Source organism: Erigeron canadensis, chromosome 1, assembly GCF_010389155.1.
Source record: "Erigeron canadensis isolate Cc75 chromosome 1, C_canadensis_v1, whole genome shotgun sequence".
Classification (NCBI taxonomy): Eukaryota; Viridiplantae; Streptophyta; class Magnoliopsida; order Asterales; family Asteraceae; genus Erigeron; species Erigeron canadensis.
Genome location: NC_057761.1, coordinates 30,931,594 through 30,941,943, shown reverse-complemented (window position 1 = coordinate 30,941,943; position 10,350 = coordinate 30,931,594). Strand labels below are relative to the sequence as shown.

Genomic DNA, 10,350 nt, shown 5'->3' with positions numbered 1-10,350 from the left:
GAGATAATACTCCACCAATAGATAGTTTATTATGCACAATGGGCCAAACAAGGGTTATTATTGTGTTTTCGAATGTCATAAAAAGCGGAAGTAGTTTTGGACAAAAAATGAAATTAGTAACATAGTGACGGGTTAGAAGGTTAATGTGAAAATGATGACATGATAAAAGGTTAGAAGCCAAATTTGAAGAAAACGAAACTTAAACTTAAAAGACCTTGTTATCTCTAGTTAGGTTTTCTCTTATGATAGAAATTAGAACTACAAATTTGAAAGTTAGAAAGCTAAGAATATTAATAGTAATAATAATAATAAAAATCATATTGTCTACTCTAAGTACAAATGATATATAGTCTCCAACCGATATTTTTTTCCCGACAAAAATTGCAAAGTAAAATACGTTACAAATGATACTATGAGTAATTCATGTGTTTTCAAAAGATGAATAACACTATAGTTTCTAGCGGCTTCCAAAGGGAATGCCAAATTCGATCATTTAACTCTTTATCACAATTTCCATATATTATGCTTCTCTTTAATCATACCTCAACTATAAAATAAAAAATCTGGTAGTTAAGAAAAGTTTTAAAATAGTAAAGGGAATGCCACGTGGAATGATCTAAAAACCCCTGGGGAGTGCCGACAATATAAAAGCTACGCACAAATCTCTATACAAATATGGGTGACACATGGACATCATAGCAAAGGGCCCAACAGGCCCAACTAACTACATCCTACATTCCTACGTAGCATCTTTTTTCATTATAAGAGGGTACGGAAACGAGCTAAAAATATGTCCAACACTTATTTGATCAACAGACACTTGATTATGTACCTATAGACATCACAAATCTATGAGAAAAAGAAGATTGTAATAGATCGAATTACCCTACCAACATACTAATTCATTAGGCTGGTTTTCAATGAGTTTGACATTTAACCTATTTAGTCGTAGGAAATTAAGAATGAGCGTTGACTGTTCACGAGTCATTTCAAGTTATTTACTTACCAAAAAATCCAAATGCGTAAATACTCCATCCGTCCTATTTTAGTTGTCCACTGTTAACTTTCAAAGTTTTTTTGATTCAACTTTGACCGTAGATATTGTTGTTTGTATTATATAATATTTGATGAAAGTTATATCATTGAAAAGTTCGTTTAAATATTTACGGTCAAAGTTGAAGCAAAAAGACTTCGAAAGTCAACAATGGACAATTAAAATGGGACGGAGGGAGTATATTTTTGATGCATTAGTTAAACGAAGAACTGAGTATGAGTATCTTCTCCTGTCATTTACATATACTAGCCTTCTAAAATTTTCCGGCTAAAGTCCATTTATTTGACCTATTGATGTATGTTTTGCTAACATTCTTTGATGTTCGGTTATTATGAGATTCAATCAACTATGTATACTAGAATTCACATACTTATAAGTATGTGAGTAAGTACTACCGACTGAAAAACAGTTAAAACTGAGAAATTGTTGAAAATGGTCTAACACATGTTTTGTTAGTGACTAATAATACAAAAAATTAAAATCAATCAATCAATCAATTTCTAGTGGATGCAGTATAAAAAGACCCTCGACTAGCTTAGAAAGCAAGCTAATGTTGTCACGAATAGTTAAAGATCACATGATCAAATGGTTTTGCAATTCCAAAAAAGGGAAATGTTTTAACCACCAAAAATATTATACTGCTTGCAACCTTGCAACAAAAAAATATTCCACATGTTTAAAACATAAATGACAAAGCTTTGTCAAATGTGTCTATTATTTGAAGATGGATTTGTGTACAGTTTCTTATCAATTGCTGCTGCTGCTGAAGGTTTCAATAAATTAAAAGTTTTTATTCTGAGAAATGTCACCAGGAAAATTAATCAACACTAACATGAGCGTTCAAGAAACATTTGTTTGTCTATCAGTTTACTTTATTTTATTTCGCTGCATTTTATTATCGATTTTGGATGAGATGGAAAAATGTCTGTGTGTGTGAGAGAGAGTATTTTCGAATTTCGAGTACCAAAACAAGAAAACCTTAGATGATGCTATCAAAAAAAGGATGTGGATTAAAAACGATTAGAGATGTAAAACCTGTAAAATGTTTTAGCATAGTAGTTAGATTCCTTCTAAGAATTATGATTAACAATATCCTATCTTTATTACCTTCTCATATTTATAGTCGATTTCGACACATATTTTTGCTAATACCTATGTACATAATGTTACCCATTAAACTAGTACAAGATGGTGCATCATTCAAAATTACCAAGAAAGCCAAAGTAAAAGAAACAGTAATGCGATTGACTGATTGATTTAAAGGCGTATTCCCCAAAAGGAGACACATAACATGTCATCCGATATTGAAATGGCACCAAATGGGTGTCATCATTTTTGAAATTGTTCCATGTTCTTTCTCCTTCACCAACCATTCTTCTGTTTTCACCTTTTCAACTCCAATGACCCCATTCTCCATTTACTACTTGCAACAACAATTATTATTCTGGGTTTTTTCCATCCAAGTGATAATTAATCACTCTTGCTAACCGAATAACCGCAAAGTTGACCAAAATAGTGTTGCAAGTGAAACTTAATTTACTTCTTTAGCCCAATTGCATTGTACTGCTATTCATCTTGATGTAAGTTCGCTAAATCCTTAAAAGAGTACTTAAGATTTCAAATTCTAAACTAACTTTCGAGCTGTTTCTTAGACGTGGAAGGTGTATTCTAAAGTTTTTGCAGATGTAATGAAATAGTAAAGACACTTGCACGGTTGCACGGTTGGTTTCTTTTTTAAACGGGCTTACACAGCTTTTATTACATGTACAATTATCTAAATCAACAATGCTTTAGACATGCGGACTTATGAAAGGTTTCATGACGATGGTATTGATTCCGTCATATCTGAAATAAATAAAGAATTTTGCACTTCAAGAAACAATCCATGGATAACTAAACCTCAAATTTCTGAGGTACTTGCACTTTTTGGGAAAAAGTCGTATAGTCATAATTTTAGTTGTGGAGGAGTTGTTGTAAACTCATTACACACTTTTCTTGAACGACTAATTTGGATTATTGACTATTGGAATATCATTGTGACACCAATCACCAGATCATATCTACATTACACATTAAAGGGAAAACATGCGGCTCATATTACATTGTGAAAAAAGTTGTTATACAAAGGCACAAGGACTCATTTTTATTTATTATGACCCAAGTCTAAACTAATTTAACAAAATAGTACGACCAACAACTATAAAGCGCTACGATTTTTTGAGACAAGCTTATTGAGTTTTTATGAAAAAGCTAGGTAGGGTAGGTAATAGGTAACATTAAACATTTATGTTAATTACATCCAGATTCCCCTGGTTACAACATAACTACAGGGAGCCCTACCCACTGCACAACTAAATCTTGTCAAGGTAATCCTATGCATACAACTATTATAGTAAAAGCTTGATACACAATTTAAAAGTTAAACACAAACAAAAGGTGACAATTTTCATTGTAAGAGAAGTAAAAAACCAAAAGTACCAAGTAAAGCACTTGTTTTAGTTAAGAGTTTAATTATGAATAGTAGTTCTAATTACGAGACATAATGTAATGTGAAGTAAATAAATAATTACATTCTTTCTGACATAAAAGGTTCATAATCTGTCTGCTCCCAAAGAGTAATAATTTGTTTGGAATTTAAATGAAGTAGCTTAATATACTCTTTAAGCTACTTCATTTAAATTCCAGACTACCAGGCGTGTATCCATAATTCAAAGACATGATTTACTGCGTAAGTTGTTGAATCCAGGTGACTTTTTCACCCCTTACTCAAACTACACACCTCAATCTTAGGGCCCTTTTATGTTTATCTAATAGTTTCAGTCAATAAAAACGCTCATCTTCTGTCATACTTATGGGCAAACACACCAAGATACAAGTAGAGTACGATTTTAACCAAACAATCTAAAACTTAGATAGATGCAAGTTTTGCCGAGTGAAATACTAGATGACGAAACAAACGGCCAACTTCAGATCAAAATCACTCTCCTCATTTTATACCAGCATCAATTGGTAACTACTTGAAACAATTTTCAAAATTAACTATTACAGCAGCTAATTTCGGAGAAAACTAAAAATCAAAAGTAACCATTTACCCAATGATATTAATTACGAACTTCAACAACATTTCTTACAACCCCAAAAAACTCGTATTGATAACTGCGGCAGGATTACGCCAACCAAGCACCCTTCGTTTGGGAAAACCACTAAATCCTTTCATTGTATCAGGGCTCATGACAGTAAATGATCCTAAAAGTGGAAAATCACATTTGCACAAAGAAAAAGAAAGAAAGGTGCATGGCCAAATTCTTTGCTTTCAAGATGCAACTTTCCTAGACGATCCAGATATTTATTTTATCACCAAGATCATGATCCGCCCAGAAAGCTGGCATTGGATGGGATACAACAAAGAAGCAAGTAGGTTTGACTAACACCAAGTAAAACAGGGTATCTTCCTGATTGAATGCTATGTTCTAGAGGTCAATTTCAGCCCATTTACTAAACCTGGGTGTATTTGTGTGTCATCTTACAGGCCCAACGTGTAAACAAGAAAAAGGTTAAACGGTCTGAGTCAAACATGCCAAAAGTCGCCCAGTGTTATCAAATGCCTAAAATATCCTAGATTGCTTTATTGAAGTGTCAGATTATTACTTTGTAATTTAAACAATGTGGTTTTATGATTTTATATATTACTTATTTAGGAAAAATGGGTCGGCTCAAACAGGTTGACCTGCATTTGAGTGAAACCGATTCTGACTCATTAATTAACCTAACCCAACTTGCCGATTTGCTACCCTTATAATTTATTTCCTAGTTGCCAATGCAAACACATCAATCATATGATACAGAGTATCAGATGAGTAGCTGAAGGGGGTGTAGCAAACTTGCGCTCATAAAAGTTAGAAATACAACTCATGCTAAAAACTAATCTACAACAAAGCATCCCTAGTTCTATTATTGAAAACAAGGAAGCATGAATTCTCACTTGTCTCTCAAAAGAACAATAAGTTACATTTGATACAAACACTTGCCTTCTCATTGTAGCCCAAAAGCTGCAGCCTATCAACACCACTATCCCGTTTTACCTGCAACATTTAATAATCCATGCTCATCAGCTATCTGATGCAAATATTTCTAAATCATCATAAACATCACTAAAGAATAACAGTTACTCACAAGCAGAAAACAATTCATAGGGAAGATAACTCTCATCAAAGGTTGAATCTTTATAGATACGATAGTACATAATGTACATTGATGGTCCAAGTTCACAATTCATATATCTTCTTGTCATCAGCTAAAAGGTAAATCAATTCATGTTAACATATCATTTGCATAATAATAAAAATGAGATATGACGTAATCGGTCAAAGAAAAACAGTAACTTACCAGAACCCGCTGAAAAAAAGCAACTTAGCATGCATCTGCCACATCTTGAGCCACTGGAAGGGGCAAAGGCTTATAAGAGATCAACGGTGTATAATTCAGATCGTAACGTACAGCAATCGAACCAAAGATGTTGAATTTTTCAGCACTACCATGAGCAACTTCTGCATCAGAACATTTCTTAAATACCACTCGAGCACGTCCACTTTGCCTATCCACTTCAGTTTCCGATTCCATTAAAGGCCCAAACCGTCTAAACATTTTATTCAGATGTATTTCTGAAGGGAAATACACACCCTCAGTAAATTTCATCGAAACTTCAGTTGCCAAATTTAAGCGCCTCCTTTCTATAAGCTCTAGTTGTTCCTTCGCTTCTATTTCATGGTTGCTATTGAAGAAACGTTTTTTATTTGATCTACGGGTCTGTTTTACAGGTTTTTCTTGTTCATAGGCCACAGCAATTTGATGTGCTCCACCTCCATTCTGATTCTCTGGCAATAGTTGTTCATCAGAATAATTCTGAATGATCCTGTCTGTCCAATAGGAATCGTTAACATCATCAAATTCAAACTCTTCAGGATCGTTCTCATTCGAAGTTTTTCTCTTCCTCACATCATTTGAAATTTGTTTAGACTTGCTCAAAACAGTGGCTCGGTGACCATTAAAAAACGGGATGATGTTATTCAAGAAATTGTATCCTTTCTGGGGATCCTGTGCAGCCAAGTGAAGTTGAGATAACATCTCAGCTTGATCTGAAACAGTACTTACAACAGCTTGATCAGATGGTTCAACTTTCGTTGGTGGTCCTGTCAGCTGGCTAGCTACCCTTTGAATGCATGCACCTACTTGGAAAGACGGCTTAGCCGCTGGAACTGGTTCAGCATGGTGACTCGGACGCTTTTCTGAACCATCAGAAAGGGAATCAAGAGCCTTCCGCTTTTTAGAACCATCATCACTATATGTTGCATCTTGAAGAACCTGGTCAAGTTCTAACAAATCACCACATGACTGAAACTCAGCCAGCTGGCGATAACCTTTAAAACGACCATAAGAAGATAATTGAGCTTTTGCCATTGTTAGCTCCATTTTATCAACTTCACCATATGGGACCTTTGCAACTAGTCTCACATAGTCGACGAGTTTATCGGGTTCAAATGAGTTGACACTTGCAGACTTGTCTATATCCTGTCTTTTACTAGATTCTTGCTTAATTCCTGAGTTCTCTACTATCTGACATTTGATATTGTCATAGATGTCACGGGGGATGCATGAGCATGTGAGGCCCAACTCTACCCGTCTTGACACTTCCTCTAAAGCACAGTGAACTGCATTATTAAAAGCTTCTAAATTGGTATGGCCCACTATTTCAGAGAAATTTGGGCGAAATGGTTTCAAGACAGTTGACTCGTTCCAAGCAAAAGTTCGGTCTCCAAAATATGCTACTAAAAAGCAATCTTTTTTATGATATTTCATGGCTTGCTCCGATGCATCAGAAGAATCAAATATTTGCCCAGGCCACCACGGGTGGCTCCTGACTTTACCCCAAACTAAATCAGACACAGAGAACTCACCTTCATTTTCTGGTGGATGGAAATAACCTGATTGATGTAATGAGACCGATGTTTGATTCCACTGCTTAGCCTCCAAAGTGGGCTCTGTTGCTTCTGTTTCGTGCTCTTCAACATCTACGTCTACCTGCTCATCTATACTTGAAACATTTGCAAGGTCCACCTTTTGCTCGACCTCTTGTATGGATGGTATCTCATCTTTCCAACTGAGTACTTCATCAATGTCCATCCCTGCCTCATCTCCTCTCTCCATGTGAGCCCCTTCATATGAAAATTGTGTGTCTGCAGATAAAACACCATGTTCAACATGAGCTGCTGCATTGTTAGCTTTCCCAGAATCTTCCACGGACATTTGGGGACCACCGGTGGGTGGAACTTCAACTGCAGAATCTAGAACCGCGACATGCTGCTTTGCAGCTTCCTTGCCACCATTCGAAGGAACATCATTCGACCCTGAAACTACTTGAGAAATACTCGTATCACCTATATTTTGCGCAGCGGCATTTGGTCGTTTTTCAGCACCTGTCACTTCAATGACTTCACTGCACACAGCAACTGCATCAGGTCCATTGTGCGCACCAACATCACTTCCAGATTTTTCAGTCATCGAAACTTCTACTGTTGCATGTAGGCTTTCATCTTTGCTCGTTGCACCAACATCAGCAGTCTTAACTACCTCTAGGCCTTCACCTTTTCCTTCTAAACCTTCTTCTACAACTATGACATCATCTTCCTCCGACCCAAGATTCGCCACAGTTAATGGTTCCGGAACCTTCGATGAACCTGACACCTCTTCTTTGTTTTCAATCGTTTCGTCCATCACATGATCTGCATCAGCCAGTTCATGAACAGCACCTGTAGGTTGTTCTATGGTCTCACTGGCCAAACCTATTTCTGGTTCCTTTACTTCATCTATCACAGCAATCTCTCCTTCAATAACTTGAGGTTCATCGTCTATTTTGGAATCTGTTTTACCTTCTTTCATTGATAGTGAACTTTCTTCCTTGCTAATAGCCCCAATATCAGCTTTCTCGACCAAGTTTCTAGCATTTCCATGAACCGCACCTTCACCTGTTCCTGAATTGACCACATCACTTGATAAAGTAGAAATTTCAGGAAAATTTGTACTTTGATCCACGGACACACCTCCTTGAATTTCATCTTTTCCAGAGAAACCGTCCCCTGCAACCACCTCGTCAACTTTAGCCACTGACTCTAAAATCTTTGTCGAACCCAAAGCCTTAGTATTTCCACTTTTCTCATTCGTCACACCATCGACATCAACCGACTCTATTGGACGTCCCCGTCCCACTTTCTCTTCGTTCAATCCACTTTCTGACTTATTTTCATCATTTATGTTAACCTCAACTATTGACTGCAAACTCTCTTTTGTCGTTTGTTCAACTTCATCTCCCTTGTCCTCATTTTTAGTCAACAAACTTCGTTCCTCAGTACCGTCTTCAACTTTTTCAACCCCAACCAAACCCACCTCCACAGCTTCCACTTGACCTTCCAATAAACCATGTTTTGCCGTCGCAACTTCCTTGCCCTTCTTATCCACTTTTTGAACCAATCCAATCACCTCCTTATCCTCTTTCCCCACAACTTCTCCACCCGACGTCTCAATATCCATCTTACTCTCCTCCGCCACAACCGTCCCATTCCCCGACTTATCATCATCACCCGACTCACTGCCAACAATACTCACCACACTTTCTTCAACCACCACCTCCTCCACTGTCTCCAAGACAACAACTTTATCAACTAAATCGACATCTTTCACAACCCGATCAACCAACCCGCTTTCTTCCTCCACAACCCCATTGTTTAAATCATCATCAACAACATCCACCAACATATCTTCTTCTTCCTCTTCTCTTTTCTCAATTTTAGTAACTGTTGACTCCTTAACACTCACCAACACCTCCTCTTTCATATTTCCTATCTCTATCTCTATATATATCTATAGATACAGATGTATACAATCCAATTAGATCAGGTACAGATCAGTAACTAACTAACTAAGCAGGTATATAATACTTCAAAACAACTTTACCTGACATAAAACACACATACACACATAATTAAAAGAAACCCTAATTTTACAACCCTAACTATATATTATTAATTTATATACATATATATATATAATAAGTAAAAATATATATATAAATTAGTAGATCAAAGAGAGATTACCTTTATTGTGATGATGGGCTGAATAATTTTTTTAGATGGGTTTCTATAGGGAGAGAGCGAGTGAGGGTTTCACTTTTTTTACTTAAAAAGAGTTCGGAAAGAAGAAGTGTAGTTTTTAGGATCTATTGGGTCTTTCCCTTTTTTTTAATTGGATGGATTTGTTTTTGTACCATTCATTATAATCTATTGGATTTTTTTGGAGGTACGGGAATAAATACGATCGATGTACTGTAAAATTTTGTACGATAAAAAATAATCCTTTTCTAAAAAACAATTTTCTAACTATCAGACTATGAATAGCCAATTTCTATATTTACTTGCTAGTTGCTATATTTTATGTGGTGAAAATTTTGTTATGAGATCCAAAATTTATTAATACATACGTAATGACTAACGACGTTGGTGTCATCATGACCAACATTGATGTGAATCCAATGTCAACTATCACACACCTAATGTCGTTTAGTTTGTAGAAAAATTCTTAAAAACACTATATTTCTTTAAAAGTTATTCATCCTGTGTAAAAAAATTTAAATTTATTGGCATAAAGGGAATTCAATTATCGTATATATTAGTACCGAACTCAATAACTATATCATTAAAAATATTAAAACTTATTACTAACATTGTCTCGATCACTTAAAAGTTCTGATATAATTCATATCGGTCGAGTCAATGAAGTTTACTAATGAGTACAAGTACACTAAGAAAACATAAGTTATATACCACTACATTTTTGTTCTTTTTTATTCAATGAAGCCAATTAGCCAGATATTAAAACTTCGCTTATAAAGATAGCAAATACTCAGCATTTTGTTCATTTAGTTGACATAATTGTTTGGGTACCCATTACACTTACATAATTGATAATTCAAATGGCAACAAAAGTAGCAAGTGATATCGAACAAGATGACTTTGTGGCTTTTAATGGAGAGTCATACATGATATTATTATATGTTAACTTTACTAGTTTTGTTTTAATTATGTGTTTTTATTAGTTTTGTTGTAACAAAAAATATGTATATATGTTTCATTTTTTGTGTGTATGTTTAGAGTTTTTTGTTTTCAAGTAACAACTTACAAACTCATTTGTTTTGTAATCATGCTAGGTTTTGACTGCAAGACGTATTTGCCACTCTATGTGTTTCC

General features: G+C 35.4%; 1 protein-coding gene across 2 annotated transcripts; it reads right to left on the bottom strand.

Moving 5' to 3' along the window:
* Positions 1-4,908: 4,908 nt before the first annotated feature.
* On the bottom strand, positions 4,909-9,299 carry LOC122600453. Of its 2 annotated transcripts, none has more exons than XM_043773169.1 (4): positions 9,202-9,299; positions 5,441-9,061; positions 5,228-5,348; positions 4,909-5,136 (listed from the first exon to the last, which is right to left on the bottom strand). In XM_043773169.1, the coding sequence occupies exon 2, from the start codon at positions 8,939-8,941 to the stop codon at positions 5,465-5,467; it is 3,477 nt and encodes a 1,158-aa protein (XP_043629104.1). In that variant the 5' UTR covers positions 8,942-9,061; positions 9,202-9,299; the 3' UTR covers positions 4,909-5,136; positions 5,228-5,348; positions 5,441-5,464. The 2 variants fall into 2 exon arrangements, with proteins under 2 accessions (XP_043629104.1, XP_043629112.1); XM_043773177.1 differs by having other exon boundaries at positions 5,441-8,968; positions 9,202-9,298.
* Positions 9,300-10,350: the final 1,051 nt, after the last annotated feature.

Bases quoted from the DNA above. Each gene is read 5' to 3' on its own strand.
- LOC122600453 (XM_043773169.1), bottom strand. From the start codon at position 8,941: ATGAAAGAGGAGGTGTTGGTGAGTGTTAAGGAGTCAACAGTTACTAAA.